The sequence below is a fragment of the Centropristis striata genome, chromosome 7 (assembly GCF_030273125.1).
Source record: "Centropristis striata isolate RG_2023a ecotype Rhode Island chromosome 7, C.striata_1.0, whole genome shotgun sequence".
Taxonomy (NCBI): domain Eukaryota; kingdom Metazoa; phylum Chordata; class Actinopteri; order Perciformes; family Serranidae; genus Centropristis; species Centropristis striata.
The window spans coordinates 14,072,918-14,097,829 of NC_081523.1; the positions used below are offsets into that span (position 1 = coordinate 14,072,918).

Genomic DNA, 24,912 nt, shown 5'->3' on the forward strand with positions numbered 1-24,912 from the left:
TACCGCCTGCCTCTACTGCAGAAATAAACAATAACACAGCAGGGAAGGAGGGGGAGATCTAAGGAGTCATACATGCTTATGAAAATAGAATCACTTTTTTTTTCACCACTGTCATAATTGTCTTGACAATTATGGGCGTAGCATACAGTATAGACAGTAAAGTGTGAAAGCAGATTATGCATTAATGTTCGAGCTTTGGCTCTTAAGGAGCCACGGGCGTTAGGGTGGTGGATATGTGAGTTCTTGAGCTTTTTGGGTGGGGGGACTTAAAACATGAACAACACAAAAATGTAATCCCAGTTGTAGCCCTCAAAGCGGTGTTGCAGCTGATAGTCAAACACACACACACACACACAAACACACATAAAACCAGCACAGGCAAAACTGCTCCATTTTACCATCATTACACAGCACGGGTCCCCCGCTCCCTTTGGAGCCGTGTTCTGCCTCCGGTGCTACATTTGACGGTTTGTTGAGCGGCACGTAGGTGTGTAGCCTCCGCCGCGTTACGTGATCAAACAGCCCAACTGACGCATGGCCAATTATCCTGGCTGCCTCCTCTCATCTCACATTTAAGGAGAGGGAAAGTAAAAACCAGAGAGGGAGATGGAAAGAGAGAGATGGAGGGAGGGAGGGAGAAAAAAGACGCAAGGCTGGTGGTGTGTTTATCGAAGAATGGCAGATGTAAAAGCACTCTTCTCCCCGTTCCGCAGGGAAGCTGACATGTGCACCATTTTTGAAAAAGTAAACAATGGCTCACACACTTTACATTTTTTTTATTGTGAAGCTTTACCCTTAGCAAGCTGCAAATAGGCCAATATGAAGCAAACAAAGGCAATATAGGGGGAATTAAGTATCAAAAGTGACACTGTGTGAAGGTCTCTTCTCTTGTCTCAGTGTATAACATCACTGTCTGCTCCATGGCAATAAAACATTAGTGACACATATCAAAGTACTTCACCATGTTTTTTTTCTCTCAAATATCGATTGAGAGAATGAACCTTGTACCAACCCTCTCATGGCTGTATTGCTGCTTAAAAATAAAGGTTAAGATTGATAAATTCCACTTTAAGGTCATGAGATTGGGTGCCGCTACTTCTCTGCCCTTGTTATTTTTAAATAAACTTGATTTAGATCTGTATTTTATTGAATTCCATTAAAGAGGACAGCAGAGCTTTGTTTAACAACTTAATTGAAAACATTCTCCAAGATGACACAGTACATATTGCCTCAGGTTGAGGGTGAATGGGTGAATTAACTATGGTTTAAACACAATGTCGACAAACCTTGGATATGTCTCGGACCTCTCTTGGGATCAGGACTCATCACAGTCATAGATAAACTATGCGGTAAATAGTTTTAGAAGTAGTTTCAAAAGAAGCCTTGGCCTTTGAAATGCTGCTCGTCTCTTTTTGTTGGAAAAGAGGAAAGTGAGGCAGACGGGAATGAGGGCAGTAAAAAAGAAAGCAATTACAATGGGAACAGCAGTTACTGACAATCACTTACAGAGGCCTTGGCTCTGGCTTAAATCACACAATACAACAGTTGGAAAGTAACAGAAAAGTATAAATTGAGAGGAGAGAGAGAAAAAATAGTTAGCCTTTATTTGGTAATAAGGAGAAGCGGGAATAGAGTAAAGAAGACAGAATGGAAGGAAAAAACTGCTGTAAGGTACTTATAACCACTAACCCACGTGTAGGGAAGAGAGAAAAATAAATCGGAGAGCAGAAGGAGTAAATTTTAAAAATATTTCAAAGGACCACTTACCTACAGTTGCCCGGGACCGAGCTGAATATTTCTTGATTTTGCTGCTGAGTGTGGTGTTGTCCCTCAGGGCCGTCTCACATTCTCTCTCCATCTGGGAGGTCAGTTCTCGGGCCAGAGTGCTTAGGTAGGCCGCGTTTAGGAAACTCAGGATAGTGTGCGGTTCTGCTAGTCTTGAAAGGACATGGAGTTCCTCTGTGAGGGCTTGGGTCAGAGCTGGGACCACAGAGCGGAAGCCTATAGCCAGTCTGTCAAAGCCGGTCTCACAGCCTGGGCTTGAGCTCAGGGCGGAGAGGAGAAGAACCAGCACAGATTGGCTTCTCAAACCCTGGATCAGTAAAAATAAATTGATATATCACTCTAAAATCACTGGTATAGACCGTATTATAATGGCACAGCAAGTACACAACGTGGATCTGGAATTCAAGAGAACAGCAACATAGTTCATGACTAAACTATGGTGGAAAAACTCTAACATATAAATTAAAACACTAATAGAAATTTAATATTTCACACAAAATTTTAAATGTATGTATTATGTATCTTTAAATGCATTTTCACAATTATGCCGCACCTGGTAATGTGTGAGCACCTCAGATTCAGGGTAAAGAAAGAACAGCTGTTGGAGACAGTGGACCCGTTCAGGGACGGGAATATGTCTGGGCCCAGGGTGATATGGGTTACGGGAAGACAGCCGGTCCAGCAGGTGGCGCCGCAGCTGGAGACGTACATCATCCCAGGCCTCTTGGATCTTAAGGAAATAATGAAATGAAGTGAAGGTTCCAAAGCAAACTGATAATCAATAGCAACACATTGAGAGGGCATCTAAATAAATAATATTTGCAATGAACAGTGCCATAACTCAGGTATACAACAAGTGTAGCATATAAGTGTGTCTTTATTTTAGCTTACATACACTGCAGAATTACACTTTGGATTAAATTATAGGTTTACTTTTCTGTTAAAACGCACATGCACTTTAATCAATAGTTTAAGCATCTTTCTTTTGCAGTTTTGTTACTATCCCTCCACTGCAGCTCAGCAAAGAAACACTTTCTGTGTTCCAGAAAAGACCCTAACTTTGGAAGACACCAATTTGCTTAGACCAACTCAGACTGCTAGAGAAGGCACTTTTATACAGAACAAGGTCTGTGTGAAATTGCTTCAGAAATGGGTGTTTCTGAGGCCACTATGAAAAGCATAAACAGTTACAATGAGCAATAATGCTACATACAGGTGCATCTCAATAAATTAGAATATCTTAGAAAAGTGTATTAATGTCAGTAAATCAATTCAAAAAGTGAAAATAACACATTATATAGATCAATTACATACAGAATGAAACATTTAATGTCTTAATTTATTTAATTTCTTCTAATTATAATGATTACTGCTTACATTTAATGAAGAGGTAAAATTTAGTGTCTCAAAAAATTTGAATATTACAAAAGACCAATTTTAAAAAGTATGTTTAATATGGAAATGTTGGCCTCTGAAAAGTATGTCCATCTATATGCATTCAATACTTGGTTGGGGCTGTTTGACTTGAACTGGAAATTGACTTTTTCATGATATTCTAATTTATTGAGATGCACCTGTATACAGTCATGTGAATGTTTAAAATCACATGCAAAAAATCTGAACATATCCTTTAAAAGGGATAGTTTGGATTTATTAAAGCAAGGTTGTATGGGGTACATCCAAACTATCCATTAAGTAACCCATGAACTATCTAAATATTGTAAGATACCTTTCAGCTGAATTAAAAAGTGTACGATGTGTTACCTCTAAAGCAGCGTCATCGCTGACTGTATGCACCAGGTGGATGGAAGAGGCAGCCAGTGAGGAGGAGCAAGAAGGGGTACAAGGAAAGCAGATTCCACACCGGGCAGACAGATTCAGCAATAGTTGGAGTGTCACCTCCTCTTTCCCCTCCTCTTCAGACCCCAGGTAATGTTTCTGAGTAGAACAGAAGGAGACATTCATTTTTATTAAACAGACTACAAGTCAGAACATAGAAAAGTTTTGAAAATATTTTGCAGTCAAATCCAGGGCTGTTTTCTTACATCTGAAGGTCTTGTTAATAACAGGGCTGCAGATCAACAGATAGCTAAATGTTAATAACTGAATGTCAATTAAGTGGGGAACTGAGGGATCTCAGCGATACGAGTGCAGATTGGTGACATTATTATGATCGACATAACCTCCATCAGTTATCAGCCTTCTAGATTTCTCATATTAGAACATTTTTACAGTTTTTGTGTTTTGTTTTTTAATCTCTGAAATGTTTTAAATAAATAGTACTATTATCATTATCTTCACCATCAGTCAGTGTCATTATCACCCTCATATATTACCAAAGCTCTGAAGAAGTCCATGAGCTCCTGATGTCCCGTGGTAACAGGCTTGAAACAGTTTTGCGCTCTGAGATTGAACCACTGCAGGCACTCGGAAGGGCTCGGCGGACGATCCCGGGAGTCTCCCATTTTGGCTTGGAGCTCCTTTAGCTGCTGTTCAATACTGAGAGAAAGTGGATATACAGGTGCATCTCAATACATTAGAATATCATGAAAAAGTCAATTTCCAGTTCAAGTCAAACAGCCCCAACCAAGAATTGAGTGCATATAGTTGGATGGAAATTAGCTGTTGGCTATAATCTTGCATATTTACATGTATATGTTCATTAATATGTATTGTCCCTGTTTTAAATAAATAAACTCAAAACTCAAAGAAGAAATTAAATACAATAAGACATAAAATGTTTCATTCTGTGTGTAATGGATCTATATAATGTGTTATTTCCACTATCTGTATTACCACCTTTGTTTTCACCTTGCTTTCTTGTTCATTTTAATGCCTGATACAGCTAAAAGTACATTTGTTTGGACAAATATAATGAGAACAACAAAAATAGCTTGTAAGAGTTTAATTTAAGAGCCGATATCTAACCATTTTCCATGGTTTCCTTATGAGCTATTTTTGATGTTATCATTATATTTGTCCACTCAATATACTTTTAGTTGTACCAGGCATTAAAATGAACAAGAAATTGAAGAAAAAAAGTGGTCTAATAATTTTTCCATGAATGTATATATTGTGTGAGAGCTATGGACTACGAAAAAAAGATCCCAAGCTTTGAGTAGGAGCACACAGCAAAAATAAATGTTAATACATAGAATACAATATGAAGAAAGATTACATTTTAAACCAAATTTAGTCTCAATTTTACAGTATTTTTTGTTAAAATTTGACCGCTTTTACTGGTTTGGAATGGGAGCTGATCCATCTGATATTACATGCCATGTGTACCAGCCCAGCCAAAAATTTTCCTTAATTTAAACTCTTCCCTTACCCAGGACAAAGTGTTTAACTGTCAATATCTGCTGGGACAGTGGCTTTAGTACACTGCTGCTGCACCACAAGAACACATGAACAATACATACAACAAGCCACATTACAGTCATATGAAAATCATAGACACCATATTAAACATGCACACAGACCCACACACCACATCATGTTTAGCTCTGCCTCACTCTCATTCAGTGTCCGTACCGTGAGAAGACAGATACAGAAGCATCAACAGTAATGAACACAGACATCGATATATCAGTGTGTGAGTGTGTGCTAAGCATCTGGTGTGAAGTGGTGTTACAGGCATCGGCAGGCATCTGAGACACACGCTTCTTGCCGTCTCACGTCTTACTCTTCCCCTTGACACACACACATACACACACAAACACACACACACAGCCCTTTTGATTTTAACAGACTGCATCAGCTATTCCGTTTCCCCTTTAATATGACAGATTAGAAATGACATCTTTGGGCTCGACATGTTCAGTCATTTCCATGCAAATCAATGCATATATATTTGGCCATGTAAAACAGTGTGTGAGTATATGTAAATGTGGGTGCGTGTGTGTGTGCGCGCAAGCCAACATACCTGCATAATTAAACATGTTATGGTGTTGTGAATGCTGTCATTGTGTATACATTTGATTGTGTGTTTGTTTGCCTGAATATGTGTGTGCACATACAGTAAAAGTAGGACTGAAATTATAAAATCGTGCAGGCAATCAATCGGTTGGTCAAAAAAATCCATCAAGAAAATAAAATAAAACAAATTTCTGAATTTCAGTTCTGATGATCAGATCAAATAACAGAATAAGGTTGAATTAATGCATCACTTTAGTCCTTTTGAATTTGAAATGAACACTTGTCACAACATTTCATATATGACTTATCATGATTAATCAAATATTCAAAGGAATATTAATTAGTTGCAGAACTACATATCTTGTCTTCCAAACTTGGAACGTGTGTGTGTATGTGTGTGTGTGTGTGTGTGTGTGTGTGTGTGTGTGTGTGTGTGTGTAAGCATACATGACACAGAGCCAAAGTGCCATTTCAGACAGCTCATCCCCTAACGCAGGTCTATAAACTGCCTCCTGCCTGCTCCTGGGCCATGAACGCATCCAGATGTCTTACAATGGCAACACATTAAATAACCGTTCAATCTGACACACTTTCGTTTCAGAGGGGAAAAACGCAAGGGGATAAAATGTTATAGACTGTTACAAACCGCTATCCTCTAGGTTGAACGCTGCCTAATGCTATCGTTCCCTCTCTCTTTAACTATCTCTTCCTCTGTCTCTTCTTCTTTAGGCAGGCCAGATGATGCATCTCACTTTATTCTCTTGACACCAACTTGCTGACTGACAGAAACTTTGATTATAAAGTGAGTGTGTTTTTGTGTTCTGAGTGATTTGATGCCAGGTAGTATTTGTTACACAAATGCAGAACCTTCATATTTCTTAATGAAATTGACCTTCATCATGTTTTTTGACCCTGTTTGTGTATGTGTTTATTTGTTATTGTTCATGTTCCTCTTTGTTACTGTTCATGTTCCTCTTTTTTCTGTATGAACATTGTATAGGAAAGATATTGCCTTAACTGTTGACTGTGTGAGTGCTGCAACTCTTAACTACACTTTCCCAAAGCTCACTAACTTCATCAAGGTCAAAGTATAACCAGGGTTGCTCAAAATCGCTGATGGCACTCTGCGTAAAATGAATACATACTTCTTTATTAAACAGCACAAAGGACTGTTAAGATTCTGGTTTGTTTGTGCAACCTCTGACATTTGCTTTCTCTAAGGAGCCCATAGCAATGGGTTTCTGAGCAAATGTAGTTCAGGATAAAGTACACTTAAACAACAACACTTTCACTTTCTTTCTTTTTTATTTACTTAAATCACAGGCAAAATATAGAGAGAAGAAATACATGTTCACAAGTAGGAGATAAATTTAATTTTCAGCATAGATATTTGTCACATGCCATGTCTTGTAATGAAACCCTGCTGTAGATTAAATGGCAGCACGGAGCACTGTATGTGTGTTTATGGTACATCATAAACATGGATGTTCGTTCTGGGCTCCACCCCAGGACTTCACATTGACAGCAGGTTTCAAATGGGCTTCCATCTGTATAGCTCACTTTTCTACCGACTCTCTGAAGTTCATTAAAAACAGAAAATGTAAGTAGATCACGCTATGGATATGAACTGGATGGCTTCTGTCTTGTCACTCAGTTTCATAATAGAATTTTTAATTTATTATTAAGCTTCCTATAGAGATCAACACTGATAGCCTGTGACTCCTCAAGTTGTTAGCGCAGTGTCGATTTCATCAGATTGTTGACTTGAAACCATGAACTGAGACAGGAAGGAGACTGTTTTCTAGGCTTCATTCTCTTGTTCCACTCCCCATCATCTCATGCCTTCTCTCAACAAAACAATGTTCTCTAATGTCAGCAGCAACAGCGCTTGCCTCTTCAGATACATTCTCAAGCTTTGCCTCCACAGTTTTTCTCTCTTTCTTTTCTCTCTCCACAAAACTCTTACTTTCCTAATTTTCTTTTCCTCACTCTCGCCTTTCAATTACCCCTCCTTAGGGCCTTGTGCTGTAAGTTATAAAGTCAATGTGGATGGTCTGTGTCAAGAAGTCCATCCAGCTCTCTACAATGTTGCGACCTTTTGCCCGCCGGAGTAAAAGCTACCTGCAGCCTAATCAACTTGGCAGGATTAGCTCCGAACCTGATGACTTCTACTGCCAGCAGCTCAGACGCCGAGGAAAGAGACAGAAAGAGAATGAGAGCAGAGGAAGGTAAAAATGGGCAGAAAACAGAGGAGTCACAGAAAATAAAACCATTCAACTATCTGAGTAAAGACGACAATGGACGAACCCGTAATGGCAAAAACGCCGGAGCAGAACTCAACAAAAGACCCAGAGAATGAGAAAAGAGTCAGAGGAAACTGGGAGGGAAGGATTCTTTAGGCCTCTTGACAAACATGTCAATCATCTTACTCTAACTGACATGCACATACACACACACACTTGTACTTCCAGTGCTGAAGTGAAATCTAATTGTTTTTCAGACCGGTCTAGCTAGACAGTCGACACCGCAGCCGCACAACCCCCCCAACCTTCACCACTGCTGTGAGAGAAAGGGAACAACCGGAGGTCTTTTATTAGATATGATGGCACATTTCACAGCTCCCTGACTTACAGAAACCCAATCCCGCGATTAGTCAGCGCTTTGACGTTATCTTAAGTTCCTTGTCAGAATTAATTTAGTGTGGGTGGGCTGCTGTGGGGCTGTCTGTCTGTCGCGCTCCGCTCCCCTCTGCTCGCCTACAGGAGGTGGGGGGTTGGAGGCAACGGGGGCAGGAAGATCCCTTTCAAATAAGCCCCAGCTCCAGTCAGTGCCAAACCAGCCGCCTGAGAACTAAATATCTCCTCCATCAAAGGGCCCCATTCTGCGAGGGGGAAAGCAGTGAATGGGCTTGAATGAACAGGCTGAAAACAGATCCCGTCCTGGCCCAGCCTGTCGCCCACTTAGTGCCCTCAGCCCTCAACCCCCCAGCCACCCGGCCCAGCCGATGATACCAGAGAACCGATACAGCTGATATACTAACTTAACACACGTGTCACGCACAGCTAAACACAAAATCAGCTACATACTGCAAGGACTACAGATCAGTATTTTTGTTCACTGGGAAGGAACCCTGCACGATATTTTACTGTGGCAGGCTTTCAACTCCACCTGCTTCACACACATACACACACACTAAATCCTGATCATCAGAAGCATTCACACACATACACAGAATAAAAATTAAAGGTATTGATATAGTACCCTGATCAAGATTGGCAGGCGACTAGTGAGAGCCATTTGCCTTGCCAGTGTGAAACAAGAGGCCTGTCTGCAGTCCCCAGGCCTGTGCTGACACTTCATTAGAGGTCTTTTCCTGGTAGCCCACAGCTCCCCGGCCGCACTCCACGCCCGATCCTGAACCACGCCACTGTCCCATCTGATGAAAACTAATGGATTACAGCATTTCAATTTGGGGGAGCCAGCTCCGTTGTCAGCCTATCTTAATCTCCTTCAATTAGGGTGCAGCTCTTAGGCAAATCTCTGACATCTGAGAACTGGGAGCAGGCCAGTCACTTTGACCCATAAACAGGTTGGTGTGGGCAGCTCTGTCTCCTCTATCTCTCGGCTTCCCTTTCCTTTCCTCCACTTCCGTAATTTGTCTCAGACACTGATAAGTCAATTAGGCAGCAGGTAAGTGAGCTGTGGATGTGTGTGTGGGTGTGTACATGGCTGCAGCCCACCCTGGTTGAGGTGAAAAAAAGAGGCCTTGCTAGTTTTTGTTTGCCTGGATGTGTCCCGACAGTAAAAGGGCTGTCCTGATGTAGTCTGGGAGGAAGTTAGCTGCAGCCTGGCAGACACTGACCAATGGTCCCCCACGGCGAGAGGAGGATTGCCTTATTTTTAGCCCCATTCTCCATTATCTGGATGCTTTGTTCTCATAATGGTTATCCCACTCCCATCTGCAGGAACACAAAATAACCCTTTAATGCTTAGAAAGCAGAAAAATGGCCCGGCCTTCTGTAATAAGCCTTGAATTACCTACCCAAGGGTTTTCGTTTCAAGATGTGGAATCTTCAATTATTATGTTCCCATTTAGAAGGAGGAAGGAAAGAAAGAGAGAGAAGGGGAGGGAGACAGAGAGAGAGAGAGAGCGTGAGGAAAGGATGAGTCCCAGACTCTAATGGTGCCAGAGTGAGGCTTTGTTCACTTGCTACATTTAGCCTGTCCTTCATCATCTGCCCTCAGCCTCACAACGCCACAAACGATAAAAGACCTGAAATATAGATTTCTCTTTTTCTTCTCAGCCCTCCTCCATGTCGGTCTCTTTATCAGTCTATTTGTGCTTTCCAACTATTCCCGTCTGCCATCATTGACAGCCGTCTATATTTCAGTCTTCGGTGACAGTGCACTGACGGGAAAAAAAAAATCTAATTTAAGTTGCGACATTTTCTTCCACAGCACAAAATGACAGGACTGTTCCAATAATTAATTAAATTGGACCACCAACACAGAATCTCCTTTCAGTTTATGTCATCAAATGCTTGACCCTAAATCTTTAGGAACATTGTAAGATAATTCTTAAAGTTTGATAATGGTCTCTTTATGAATACGCACTGCTGCCACAGTGACACTTTACCCGTCATAGGTCTTTGTAATGAATATCAAGTAAATGGTCTGTAAGAAATTTTTTTCTCTGTAGTTTGGTAGCTGTGTTTCCAGGTTTCACGTAATCCATTTATTCTAATTAGCAGAAAGCCGACATAGCTGAAATTAGGGATTTCTTTCAGTTGAAAACGAATGTCGCTGTATGTTATATGAAAGGGTCAATGCTGTGATGAATTTGATACCAGGCATTTTCACAAACAACTCTGTACAGCTTCAATGTGCCTAAACCAAAAATGTCTGAGCCTTTGAAACATTTATCACCACATCTAAGGTGTTATGTTTGCAACTGCAAAACATTGAGTTTACAGAATTAAATGATAGACACAGCAAGCAATGTATATGAATCTATTGTACCAGCTGTTAACTTTAATTGTATGTTTTGGTCATGATTATTCAGAGTAAGGGATCAACAGAGGACCTATTGTCTTGTCTTTTGTGAGTCATCAGGAGACAAACAGTTATGAAGAAGCAGTCGAAAGAAAATAACTTTGGTTTACATGACTCGATGAAACAAGCATTTTACGTGGAGTATACTCAAAGTCAAGCATATTCCTAGAAACATAATGGTCAAAATTAAGCATTTTCAAAAATTTCAGTTCTTTGTATGAAACCTGTATGAATTTATATTTTACATACTGATGAAGTTATTCCAAATGTGACTGATAAATTGGACACATTCAGTCAGGAGATCGACATGATTACTTTGTGCAGTGTCAGAGAGAGAATGAGGAAATGAAACAGAAGAGAAAAAATGGAGGCAGCCTTTCAGCTTATAATTCTGATTTCATATTTCTACCTCGGGAACACTGCTCACATTGCTACCATTGTAAAAAAAAAAAAAAAGAACAAAAGAAAAAGAAAGTATTACTGGTGTTTTTTCTGTCCGTCAACCATGCAGGTCATTCTTCTCTATAAAATATTCCTGCCAATGTTTGCACAATGTCGGCATAAAGAAATCAGAGCCTTTAATCTTTGTACAGTATGAATAACAATTTCCACAGATGTGAACATTTTCTGACAACTAATATAATCCAACAAGGTATATAGAAAGATTTGTCACAGTTACTGTACATACTAAATTGCACATTATATTGTGCTTCACTGCCTGTCATTCACCTGAGATTCACAGTAAGAAATGGAAGGCCATTCCAGGAAATAATCTCTCAAAACAGTCTGCTTTAAAAACTTTACTGTCACATCCATGTCTTCTTATTTGGGGCGCCTTTGTCAGCTGGGACAGTACTTAATTTCAATCTGTCTTTGACATTATGAAGTTTAAAGTCTTAAAGTGATGCAAAAGTTATTGGGGACAACTGAAAGTCATAGAAAAGTGATAAAGCTCTGAAGGACAGAACTGTTCTAATTTAAGATGAAAAGTTTCAAGGGGGCACTTTTGTGCTGATGTTATTACTACTCTGACTGACCTGTTGGCATTGAGATTGAGTTTCTCCTCTGTGTCTTTTAGGAGCTGTTCAAAGTCCTGCTCACTGGAAACCCCTGGAACCAGCAGCTCAACAAAGGCATGATCCTGAGGAAAATCCCCTGGCCACTCCATGCTGCTCTGCAGGGAAACAGGAGCTATGGAGAGAAAGAGAGAGAGGACCTTACTGTATAAGATTAGAAACACTCCACATGACATGTACCAGTTCATAAAGCAAAATAATGAGAAAGGCAGCCCTGGTGTCAGGATTAAATCAACAATTTAGGCTGACACCAAATAACAGAGATCTGGAGTGTTGTATTATCACAGCTGTCTGTCAAGAAACTGAACACACATCCACAATACGTACACACGCACACACACAGTCATGTGGACTATAATAATTTCATATTTCCTCAAACAGGAGTCTTATTAGGAGGCGCAAATCAATTGCACCTGAAACACCTGGAACAAAAGGAAGCTTATCATCAACAAAAACAGTTTCTCCCAGCCCCCTCCTCTTTCCTCTGACAATCATTTGCAGTGGAGGACCCCTGATCAAAATGCATTGCCTCAGCCTCTAACCATTTCCACCTACTGACACTACAGTGAGTTAACAAAGCAAAAAAACCCAACAAAAAACAGACCAAATAAATAAACAATGAGGTGAGATGCTCTTCAGTCAAGGCTTTAAATAAACAACTCATCTCCTTACGTCTCTGCCGCAACTGAGGGCCTCCCCCCTACCCTGTGGTGCTTAACGCTCATGCTAACAGCCAATCCCACGCCGGTGCCGCGTTGCTGGGTCTCATATCAACATTGTCATCAACGCGAGTCAAGTGGAAGGTAATGGAGAGTGTCTGTGTCAATTTGGCTTTCTCACACTCCGCCTCTCGCCCCTTTCCTCGTCATCTGCTCTGATTTTAATAATCCCTGTCAAACTCCAAACAGCTCCCCACACTCCGCTTCGCTTCTTCGCTGCTTCATACAGTCTATGCCAGTCTCCCTGACAGGGCAGACAGGAAGCTCAACATTCATTTAGCCTCCACAAAGGGAGGCCTGTCCAGCTGGACAAATATTATTTTCCTCCGCTGACAGCCTCACCAGTTAAGCTTGTCCTTTATTATTTCTCCCGCTCTTCTTCTCTTACTGTTTCCCCTCATCATCACGCTCCCTCTGCGCCACTGTCTGAGAAGGGGTCTATACGCAGCCATTGCTGTAAGGGAATAAAATTTTAAATCCATGGATTAGGAATTCAACACTGTAATTATTAGGGCTGAGCCAGACAGTGTGTGTGTGATTCTGAATACTGTCTGTTTTTGTGTGTGCTGTCTACACCACACTCTTCTTTAAGGGTATAAAATACAGACAGACAGATGGACAGGAGGTCTGAATGTGTACACTGTATGTACGCTGGGTGTCTACCTCCTGGTCTGCCAACATATCATCTGTTATCTTGAGCATGAGTGTGTACATGTAAGTGAGTGTGTGTCAGGATTCTCCAAGCAGCTCACAGGGCCTCATTAGTACTATACTTTAAATCATCCGGTCTCCATTGTCTTGTCATTAGCTCTTTACAAAGCAGATGTTGTAGGAGCCCCTGTGTGTTTCACAGTGTTGCAACAGGGACAACTGGGCCAGGCGATGAGACGCTGCCTGCCTGAGACATCCACTCCACAGCTATTAGAAAAAGGGAAGAAAGAAACACACACACATGCACACGCACATCACTGTCCTATCTCTCTTGCTGCTCCCTGTCTACCCCAGCTAGGCTAACACACAGGCCCATTTACAGTAATGAGTTTGTCCTGAAATATTTAGCAGTACGTCCCCCAGGCCGTCGCTTTAAAGCCACTTAGAGCATGTCAAGTTAAAGTCAACATTATTTTAAAGGGGGTACCTAGCAGTCTGCTGTAAAGGAAACATGATAAATTAAATAGGTGCATATTCTAAGATCACAATACTGCTGAGAACTATCTAATGCATGCCCAGGGGGGGAGCATGGCTTCACTGTTACTGTGCAACCGTGTGGTCCTGCTATACTGCACTGCCTTTGACTGATTCTGTTCCTTCCAATAAGTCCTGTCTGCTTAGTGATGGGCTTTAGTCTCATCAGATATGATATACTGATAGTTCTGCTCAATTCAGAAGGCACTAATCTTGTTAAAATATATTGGTCACTTTTTTCTTTACTACAGGGAAATAAGTGCACATAATATCTTCTTAAAATATGTTGTGCAAGACTGTTCAGAAATTGCGGCGCAACAACTTTGCATCATCATAACAAATGCCCATGTGATTAGCCTGCACTGAGGGAATGAATAATACATGACTTAATCCTGGTATTACTTGTTATTGTGGTTTTGTGGGATAATCGTCATCATTCAACAGTATTAAAGTACCCTGAGCAATGGGTCAATTACAACTATTGAAAAACAAGACAATATTGTCACACTGGAGCAGCTCATTTTGTGTAGCTTATTGCATCTCAACTGTCATGATTTCAGTAAACTTAAATAAACCTATCCCAAACATGCATTTAGTGGTTGTAGAACTGATATAAACATAAAGGTTTTATTGGCTGGATACAGAGTAAATATATCAATACATCATACACTGCAAAGATGCAGAGTGCTCAATGGGGCTGCAGCTAACAATTATGTGCATGATCAATAAATGTCAATATTTTAGTCTGTAGTAAAGCACTGCTGGAAAATACCCAAACTATAGACCCTTGAGTGAACTCATCTTATTTATTTTTTTTCCAACCGTCAAAAACCCAAAGGTATTCAATTTACGATAATACAATATAAAACAATAGAGGAAAAAACAAACAAATTAATAAATAAATAAGGATTTCAGCACCAGACTAATATTTGTTAACATTTTATTTAAATTATAACCGATTTTTTCTAGTATCTTCAGGTATAAACCACAAATATAAGCTGAAAAGTATAAGCAACGTGTCACTGAGAGAATCAAACCCTTGACTTGCTTTTCATCCAGACCTTCTACATAACATTTTTGATTTGCTGATTAATAATTGAATACATAAAGTGCCAGAAAAATAAAAATAAAAATTATCATAGTAATGGAATTGAACTTCTTTATTTTTTGTTTTCTGCAACCAGCAGCCTAAAACCAAAATGGATTCAATTGACAATAACAAACAATATGGTTCTGCTCATTTGGTTAACCTTTCTAGTATATTCTGGTGTTAAATGATCCCTTCTTTTTTTTGCTTTATTTAAACTCTTGCAGGCAATGTCCTTTAACCCTTTTTGTTCCTTTTACCTTTGTCAACCCTGTATTTTACTGCACTTTATGCACTTTTATGTGAAGCACTTTGGTGCGTCTCAGCTGTCTATAAATGCACCATAGAAATAAATTTGACTTGAATTGACTTGACTTAACAATAAACATATGTTTTTAGATTTAGTACCTTAGGTCCATAAAAGCCACCCATTAGGGATGCACGATATTATTGGCATCGGCCAATATTGGCTTGAAAATGAACTATCGGACATCGGCCAACATGCCCATATCCGCCAATATAATAAACTGAATAAATGGTGTGCACATCACCTCTCTGTTGCACCTTGTTTGTAGCTCATAGAATTATGCAGTGTTAGGGACTGAAGCTGCTTATATTTTTTGTACTTTTTGTGATTTTGTTTGCACAGTGCAGATTGAGCCGTCACATATTGGGCTCCTGTTTTAAGTTAAATTTGAATTTAAGCAGCAGTCTGTAAGGTACATGTACTTTTATTCAATTTGGGTTTAATTCCTGTACAGTTGCACTGTTCACATGTTCCCAGTGAACACAGGTTATGTTTACTCATTATGTCAATTGGCAAATTGGCCAAATTTGCACTGATTGTGGATATTAGTTGTGCGGGAAAAAAATATCGGTATCGGTAATCGGCCAAATGAGTCGTAAAAAAATCGGCATATCGGATATAGGCAAAAAAAATTCCAATATCGTGCATCCTTACCACCCATGCTTGTTGTGGTATTTGGCCATGTGACCACACATATTTTAGCCCACAGCAGCTCTGCGTAAGAAATAACTGACACTACTTGCTTTGTTGATTTTGGCAGGTTATGTGTACCTTTACTAAATATGGCACCTGTAGTACCGTAGGTGCTATCTGTATCTGATACAGTGCTACTTTGAGCGACAACACATACATGAGTGTATCTTACCTTTCACAAGCTCCTTTATCTTCGTCTCTTTTTTTAATGTCAGTCCATTACATGTGAGGAAGCAGAAGGGAGCAGTCCCTTACTGCTTACATGTGTCTACGGCAGGTATAAGTAGCTGCAACAAAACGATAAACCACGACAACTGAACAGCAAATGTGCCCCCACGTTGGTTAATATCATTAAACCAACGCTACTGTGATTGGAAGCTTATCTATCTATCGCTGTCACTGTACGTTTACTGAGCCGTTTTTTGTTAACAGCAGTGCGGTTTCATGACCAGCCTCTCTGTCGGAAATCACGTTGTCGTTATCGATCGATTAAACGCCCCCGTTAATCAATCAGTGCCTTTATGATATCCAGTTATTATTGTCGTTATTTCCGGGGATAGAAAGCGTCCGTGACAACAACCCGGAAGTAGCTCTATGAAAACTTCCGCTCGAATGGACGATTCCAACTGACAATCCAAATGAGGGGGGAATATTGTTTAATACGGAAATATACGTGGATTTTCGAACAATAATAAAACTTTTTCCCGGCACACAATACTACTAACTTGGTACGTCTTCTCAGGTGAATGTGTAGTCATGTAAACGTTGCTTATGCATACAAAACACACTCCTATACGAAGAATATTCCCCACTCTAAAATAGTTAGTTATGCTGTCAAGCTGTCAACACATGGTGCTTGGGCGGTGATGTCCCCGAAGGATTATAACACATAGCAACCTTTTATTAACACTCATGATCAAAGTCGCCATGTATGTGTCAACCTGAGGTTTGAATATATTTTTGGAAGAAGCAGCCAAACGCTGGTACAAGTGACTGTTACTGGATGTCGGTGTCAGAGTTTTGGCGCGCCTGTACGTAACTGGGAGGACTAGGAATCACCATCAGTGGTGTGAGGAAAGGTACCTGATGAGTCAGATGTGATCATGACAACTGGGAATTGAATACTGGTGAACAAAGAAGAACCAAAGCATATTTTTGGTAATTTAGTGAACCCAGAGGTTGTCAAGGTGCAAGGTCATTAAAAGCAATTCATACGGCAATAAGTTTGGTCAACTTATAGGCGATTGTTTTGTTTACATGCAAGTAAACTCCAGTGTGGTGTTACTAACTGGCTTTAGTGCTATTACATGCCCAAACATGTAATCAAATGTCATTATCTGCAGTTCAGACAATACAAATAGTTCTCTTCCTGCTTTTTCAATGATGTGAAGCAAATCAGAGTCTTCGAGTCAAACAAGAATTGCAACATTATCTTTCTGCAGTGGACGGTATGAGCTGAGCATTTTGTCTTGTCTTCGTTTTCCTCGTTAGGATGGCGCATGTTTTCCAAATCTCTGGCATCAAGGTCCGTGATAAGAAGAGAGTTTTGGTCCAGACAATCCAGCAGCTGGGTGGAAAGTACATAGGTGGCTCAGTGAGTACAGAGATCCCTCGAAAGCATTTGAGGAAAAGTGGCAGAACGTCAACCAAGGCTATACAATATAATACAGACCTGCAACTTATGTTACATTTCTTTGCTTTTCTGCGTCTGATGATTATTAGGTCTGTGTAATGTAAAACTCATGCCCTTCACACCTTAACAGAAACCCACAGTGGTGATCAAAACAAGGTTACTAATCTCACCAATCTCAGCAGCAACCTAGAAACCCAAATAATAATAATAATAATAGTAATCAAGATCAAGTAATCCATTAAATAAATGACCTATCTGACTACCATCAGTCATTCAAACTGTCAAGTATTACATAGAGCCCGAGTCAGGTTGTTTGTTTACAGCTATTTTTAAACTATGGGGCTTTTAATCTCCTTTGCATTCCATTTAACATTTGCTATTAACTGTAAACCTGAATAAATCATACAGCAGTGTACTGTATATATCCTCAGTTAGCTGCCATGTGTAGCTAGAGGAAGGAAGACACTGTTTGTCTTTGTGTTCTTGGTAAACATGCAGGAAAATTTGCCTCTGGTGACAGCCGTTCCTTTTTCTGTCAACGTGTGCAGCTCCTGTCAGGTAGATGTTTTCACCCTGAGAGAGACACTATGAATTATTACAGAGTTTTCAACCATATATGTGTATACAGTATGTGTATATACAGTGAACCTTTGAAAAGGATAATAAAGTGTCAGATAAGTTCAGTAAATTGTTGAAGTTTCAGACTTATAATAGCCATTTTATTCTCACAGGTGGGAATGGGAGACAATTTAATATATTTATCCACTTATGTCATGATGATCACACAGTGTTACATTATATTGAATTCTTTCATTCAAATAAATGATTTCAAGCAAGATGTAATTACATCGAACAATGCTTTTCATTTTACACATGAAGAGTTCTTTTTAATGTGACAGAGGAACACAATGAACTTAAGTATTTTAATTTCAACCATATCACCCAGCCCCACCCACAGGGATATATTTTACCTATAACATATCAAAACCTAGGTGTGGTTGTCTCCTATGTATTATTGTGCGTCAATAGACTGATGAAGTGATCATCTTTTAGGTCTATCAGCATGTCATCACCCATCTCATAATCCCTCAAGTTCTGTCCAGTGAGAAGTTTTTGGCAGCCTGTGCTGCAGGTAAGTCATGATGCTTTTTCTAATTTATAAAAATGAATTAAAAATGTATTCATATCTTATCATCCTGATTATATCAAGACTGCTGATCTAACTGAGCAACTTCCACTGTAGCTCTCCTTATTGAAATTCCAACACCACTAATTAATCTTTGTGTTATCATACCTCCCCTCTCTACCAGGAAAGTGGGTGGTGACTCCAGAATATGTGCTGGACAGTTTTAAGAATGGCTCCTGGCTCCCAGAAGGATCCTATGAAGTTGCCATTTCCACAGGTGCCACGCCTTCTTTCTACCCTGTCAGGCAGTGGAGGGAGAAGGTGGCCAGTGGGAGGTTAGCAGGGGCCTTCCAGGGCTGGAGGGTTCTCCTCATGGTCCACGAGCCCACCCGTAGGGCCATGTTCAAACGGTGAGGTGTCACACAAAAAAACTTTCCAATCACAACAATCCATCCATGTCTGAATAAAATGTTTCAGAGTTTTATACTAAATGTGTCCAACTTTAATCTCTCCCAGGCTCCTAAAAGCAGGCAGGGCCAAAGTATATCGCTACCCTCTTCCTTCTCATGCCTCTCTCACTCATGTCATGGCTAAACCTGTCACAGAAAACTCAAAATCCCACAATGCACCTTGCTACCCTGTAAGCCACATTGTCCAGCACCTCTTTGGGGTAAGTCAGACTAATTTATGTAATAGATAATCGACTGTCAGACTTCATAATGTTATTCTCATTTCATGTTACAATTAGATTTTTAATATAAAATGTGCAGTCAGCACTCAAGTCTTAACGGCTTTTACTTTGCTTCTGATTGGTTGCTCAAACCTATAACTGCAAGTCGGCAATCCTCATTCTCTTTGGCAGAACAATTGTGAGGACATGTTCAACATAAGGGATGATCATCCTACAGAGAAGAAGAAGTGCAGTTTTGTTGATGTGGACTTCTCTGAACTGCAGACAGAGCTCACGGACTATGTCATCAAACAGGAGGTGTGTTTGCTTTTGTTTGTGTCTAGCAGAGAAGCACTGAAGAATAGTTTCTAGTCATCATGTAATAACTCTTGTTTGTCTACAATCTGCTCAATTGAATTGCCTTTCTTGGCTGTGTTGTAAATATTTGACATTGTTAATGGGGTCTTTTGCTAAAGGGCCGAACGAGACTGCGCTTCCCTGAATTTCTGGGTTACCATGACCCGTACCGTCCACAGTCCCAGGTAGACATGCATACTCACCCACCCCGCCTCCCCACCCCTTATCACTACTATACATCTCTAAAATAACTATGTGTTTCATCAAGAAGATCAGGTCATTCAATTTCCTTTATGTCATACATTTCAATGGAAAGTGACATCCAGAGCAAGGGCGCATCATACTCAGGTCACCGATTTAACCACTGTCAGCTGATCTGAGAGTTTTGATTGGCAGGCCTATTAACAATAAACTACACTGTCCTGTCTATACCTTACCCAAGTGGATCTCCATCAGATTGCTATTATAAGTGCTTGTGTGTTTCCAATCTGTACTTTCTGAATCCATATGCTATTTGCCAGTAACAGACAGTCAGAAATGACCTCCAGGAACTTTTGATGCCCATTCACTTCCTATTTCCATTACCCTTCTGCCCTCCTCTTTCTGCCGTCCGTCTCCTTGAGTGCAATGTTTTCCCCTCCTTTCCATATAGCTCTTACGTTTCATCATTGTTCTCTTATTCCTCCAGGCTACAGAAACAGACTTCACCAATGTTGGTAGTATGATAGACTGTGGTCTCTTCATTGAAGCCTTGGACTCAATCAGGAGTGCTGTATTCCCTGGCCTGCTGCCACCAGCGCCATACCTGGTCTCTCTCTTAGAATACGCACAGCAGGTAGGACCAGAATTACCAGACTGCAGTAATTCCCACCTGCTGCTGCGTGAGCCCCAGGGGCTGCATGAAAGTTAACCTGTTTTTATTACATTTTTTGAATTTTTGTAGATCCCTTTTCAGCTTTTATATATCACTATGAATGGACTGAACTATAATTTGACATTTTTACTGTACATACAAATATCTGAACCACCTAAAGGTAATTGTTGTCTGTTCATTATGCCATAGGGTAACGCCACGTCTGTCTTCTTGAGACATTTCCAGCAGGTTATGTATAGCCTGCTAATTACCAACCCTCCCTGGCTGGCCCCAGTAAAAAAATATTTCACCCAGGTGTTGCAGTGTCCTCGTTGTAAAACAGGCTTGTGGCCTTTTCTGGAGACAGCCATCAGGTAAATCTCATATCATATTAGATTTTTATTGTCGAATTATTGTAATTACACTTTAAATATTAGGAAAGAGATACTGTCTTTTCTATTAAAAGTAGCCAGCTCCTGTAATAAACAATTTATTGAAAATGTAGTAGTAAACTAATGTTCTCATGTATTTGCTGTTTCTCTGTATGTGTGTATTCCTTCAGATACTGCCTGTCCAGTGAGGTCACTTGTCACCCGCTCCCTGGACCTGCCCTGCCAACACTGTTACATTTCCATAGTGACCTCCTGGCATTTTTCCTCAAGCTCTTCCAGGGGGAACTTCACTCTCTCACCACTGGGTAACAGCTTGGATTTCTACATTGTGTTTCATCAAGATGATAGGGCAGGGATTTTTCTCCTTTCTGTTTATAAGCTCATAATCATTCCTGCAAGGACAGAGCTGTGAAGGGATTTTCCCACAAATATATATCCAAAAAAATCATGGTACTTTCCAGGAATTTTCGCTTTCTCTTTCTAAACACAACATTCTCCCTGGTTCAACAGAAATGAAAGAACACTCTAGATTCACTCTTGTCTTTGAATGAGCTTTGTCAACTTTTCCTTTTGTCTCACTATTTTTGCATTTCTTCTGGGCTGTGTCCACTATTTTGTAACTTCTTGCCTTAGCGGTGATGCCCAGAAACATCCTGAACACAGCAAAATACGAAGAGAAGCGAAAGCACATGCAGAGGGCAGGGTCACTGCACATACAGACACTGCCACACACTTAACAGTTTGTCATAAGTGATGATTGAGAAGGATTTTTATTTATTTATTTTTTAGGAAAATCCTGCAAGGTATACCTTTAAGAACAATACTACTTGTATATGCCTACTTATATCAATCTGATGTAGAATCTGATGTAGAATATTTTTCAGTTTGCACTTGTCTGTGATTACTTTAAAATCCTCCAGTCAACAATTATTTGCTGGTATTTACTAAACTGCATGTAATATTGACTACACATTGAATTAAATATTTATGCCGCTGTTTTTGTTCTTACAATTTAGTGGCTAATTTAGTGGCTTAGTTTTTCTTCTTTCACTCCAGCCATTCTCTCCTTTCTCTTGTTTAGGGATTGTGTGCTGGCTGAGGGAGCGGGAGGCTCTCAGGCTTCAGCATCAGGATCTTTGCTGTATGGAACCTTCTGGACTGTGTGGGAGCGCTCCACGCTGTTGTCCCGAGCTGTGAAACAACTAACCCAGCTCTTGGTGCAGGCTGTCATTGAGGTAAATACTGTGGTGCTCATGCATTGTTATTCTCATTGGATGGTGTTGTCACATAACCTAAGAAAATTGCCAGGTGGTCAGAATTACGATCAGACCAGAAAAATAACTTGTAGAGCTTGCTAATTCCAGACTCTGATGTTTATTTTCACTGAAGGACTACACAGAGAGGGATGAGAAGAAGTCACTGCACTTGGCAGACACCCTTCTGGACCTCCTCTCTGTGTTAGTGGAGTTCTGGTGTCAGCAGCACTTCAGACTGAACCAGAACCTGGTGGGAAAGGGCCTAAAGGACCTAGCAGAGCACTTTGCTGTTATCAGCCAGGGTATGGAATAAAAATAGAAAAAGCAGGTAACGCTTTATAATAAGGTCCTTAATAACCATTAATTAACAAGTAATAAGGCATTGTTCTCGCTTTAGATCCGGTAGTTGCAAAAAGCATAGTTAACTTATAGTTAACTTATAATAGATGAGCAATAAAGTATATTTTAATATCAATAAGCAAACAAAATAAGATTAATAAAGGCATGGCAAAGACATAATGGGTGGGTCATGGGTGTTTGTAATGCCATTATTAACACTTATATAAGCTTATAAACACACAATAATGTTAATAAGCATCTAGTAGGGACTTACAAGGGCCTTATTACTTGTTAATTAATGGTTATTACAAGGACCTTAATATAAAGCGTTACCAAAAAGCCAATGCATATGTGGGTGTGTGTGTGTGCATGTGAGACCAGTACTATAGTACAAATGTTACTTTTAGAATTATGTTATCAAGCAGTGTTGTGTGTTTATGCTCTGTACCTGCTGTGTTGACTGTGCAAACCTCTGGGGATTTTATCTTTCTCCCGGCTCGTTTCATTCACCAAAGAGCTCTTAACACTGTATGGAGACAAAGGACATGGTCAATGTTGTTATGAGAAAATACAGGTGCATCTTAATAAATTATAATATCATGGAAAAGTTTATCTATGTCAGTAATGCAATTCAAAAAGTGGAAATAACACATTCTATAGACCCATTACACACAGAATGAAACATTTCATGTCTTAATTTATTTAATTTCTTCTAATTATAATGATTATGGCTAACATTTAATGAAGACCTAAAATTCAGTGTCTCAAAAACAAATCATATTACAAAAGAGCAATTTTAAAAAGTATGTTTAATATGGAAATGTTGGCCTCTGAAAAGTATGCCCATACTTGGTTGGGGCTATTTGACTTGAACTACTAGAAGTGGACTTTTCCATGATATTCTAATTTATTGAGGTGCACCTGTATACATGTAGGGTTGCAATAATTAATTTAATTGTCGATTAATCTGGCCATTTTTTACGATTAGTTGTTTTGTCCATAGAAAATTTTGAAAAAATGTTGATCAGCGTTTCCCAAGATTACATCTTCAAATATCTTACTAAAACATATTCACAATACTATCATTGAGGAGAAAAGAAAATATTCACATTAAAGAAGCTTGAATTAGAGTTTTGAAAGGTAAATGTTTTTTCTGTTTAATCAAATGGATTATAAAAATGGATAAAAGAATAATTACCATTATATTTTTTTGATTGTTAAATATACTGCACACATATTTGTTGTCTTCTGATCAAGCCAAAGTTTTTTCTTTTAATCAGTTCAGGTCACTCAATTAATTTGTCACTAACGGTTAAGTAACTGATGTACTTACCTTTGCTTTGTCCTGCAGATGTGTCTCCAGTGGTCCTGGCAGAGTTGGTTGTCAGGATTCGTTCTACCAGACTTAAGTTGGTGATAGCGGATGCCATATTTCGGAGTCTTTGCTGCAGAAATGGATTCACAGTTGGAGATGAAACCCTCTCTCTCAAGAAAATGGTGTGTGTGTTTGTTTCTTGTTCTTCACTCACTTCACATTTCCCATTACTTATCCACAGGAAACCTGTGTTTTTTTTCTTCAGTCCTGAATTCATTTAGCAATTGACAGGTTTTATCATAATTTGAGGCATGCACCTCTTACTTGTGTGAATCACGGCAGTCATGTGTATAAGACTGGAGACAATGAGTTTGGACAGTTCAGTTAACTTCCTTTTTTTAGTTCATGTACTGGGAATAAAATACTTTTGCTTAAATAATTTTTGTTTTTGTTAAATAAGAGCATGCAAGATCTTAAAATGCTGATTGGAAAACACACACACACACACACACACACACACACACACACAAACACAATAAATAAATAAAGTATTTGAAAAATAAATACACAGATAGATGCACAAATATAAATAATTTAGTTAACTTTTTCCACTGTGTTTTTGTGTAACGCTAAAAAGGCATAAAACACAGATGTTCTGCATTAGTTAACTTGGCAGTATGAAAATTGGTATAGATTATATTACATTTCTCTACTACAAACACAAATATGGCTGATGTGGTTTCCTGATTATATTACCTTGCAGTAGAACATCTGGCTTTCTCACTCACTGCTGACGTCTTTGTGCCTCCTCAGGCCCCTGCAGACACACAAACATCCACTTGTGTAAAGTGTAAAGATTCTGTCTAACCTGTCTGTGCCACTCCTGACAGGTGCTGTACTACCTGCCTGCTCTGGGAAGTTTAGCACAAAGTCCCACCGGTGCTTGCCTCAGGACCAGATCCACCTCCCACAGCTGCACCAGCCAGGGGACCGGCTGCAGGTCAGTTACACGCAGCTGTCTGTCAATGCCACTGTTAGTCTCTCAGGTACATTTTCATAAAAGCCTGAGGCAGAACATGTGAGGACAAATATGCAGAAGTGGGGAGGGTGCACTCAGGCTAATGGTTAAGTCTTAATAACTAAATACAT

At 39.8% G+C, this 24,912-nt stretch overlaps 2 protein-coding genes across 4 annotated transcripts in view; one reads left to right on the forward strand and one right to left on the reverse strand.

The window, feature by feature from the left end:
* Positions 1-16,477, reverse strand: part of kiaa0825 (KIAA0825 ortholog) — a 120,987-nt gene extending 104,510 nt beyond the window's left edge. Inside the window, exons 1-6 of the mRNA XM_059336916.1 lie at positions 15,995-16,477; positions 11,793-11,946; positions 4,122-4,284; positions 3,550-3,723; positions 2,339-2,515; positions 1,768-2,092 (exon numbers count right to left, since the gene is read on the reverse strand). Coding sequence (XP_059192899.1) covers positions 1,768-2,092; positions 2,339-2,515; positions 3,550-3,723; positions 4,122-4,284; positions 11,793-11,923 — 970 coding nt within the window. The 5' untranslated portion in view covers positions 11,924-11,946; positions 15,995-16,477. The remainder of the gene's footprint in view (positions 1-1,767; positions 2,093-2,338; positions 2,516-3,549; positions 3,724-4,121; positions 4,285-11,792; positions 11,947-15,994) is intronic.
* slf1 (SMC5-SMC6 complex localization factor 1) overlaps positions 16,476-24,912 on the forward strand; it is a 35,208-nt gene continuing 26,771 nt past the window's right edge. For 2 of the 3 annotated variants that reach the window (XM_059336917.1, XM_059336920.1), the window contains exons 1-14: positions 16,476-16,901; positions 17,314-17,416; positions 18,509-18,587; positions 18,766-18,991; positions 19,098-19,251; positions 19,444-19,569; positions 19,728-19,793; positions 20,297-20,443; positions 20,672-20,835; positions 21,024-21,158; positions 21,935-22,088; positions 22,243-22,411; positions 23,800-23,945; positions 24,654-24,763. In XM_059336917.1, the coding sequence (XP_059192900.1) occupies positions 17,315-17,416; positions 18,509-18,587; positions 18,766-18,991; positions 19,098-19,251; positions 19,444-19,569; positions 19,728-19,793; positions 20,297-20,443; positions 20,672-20,835; positions 21,024-21,158; positions 21,935-22,088; positions 22,243-22,411; positions 23,800-23,945; positions 24,654-24,763 (1,778 nt within the window). In that variant the 5' untranslated portion in view covers positions 16,476-16,901; position 17,314. Of the gene's footprint in view, positions 16,981-17,313; positions 17,417-18,508; positions 18,588-18,765; positions 18,992-19,097; positions 19,252-19,443; positions 19,570-19,727; positions 19,794-20,296; positions 20,444-20,671; positions 20,836-21,023; positions 21,159-21,934; positions 22,089-22,242; positions 22,412-23,799; positions 23,946-24,653; positions 24,764-24,912 lie in introns of all 3 variants that reach the window. The other variant, XM_059336918.1, reaches the window with a different exon arrangement.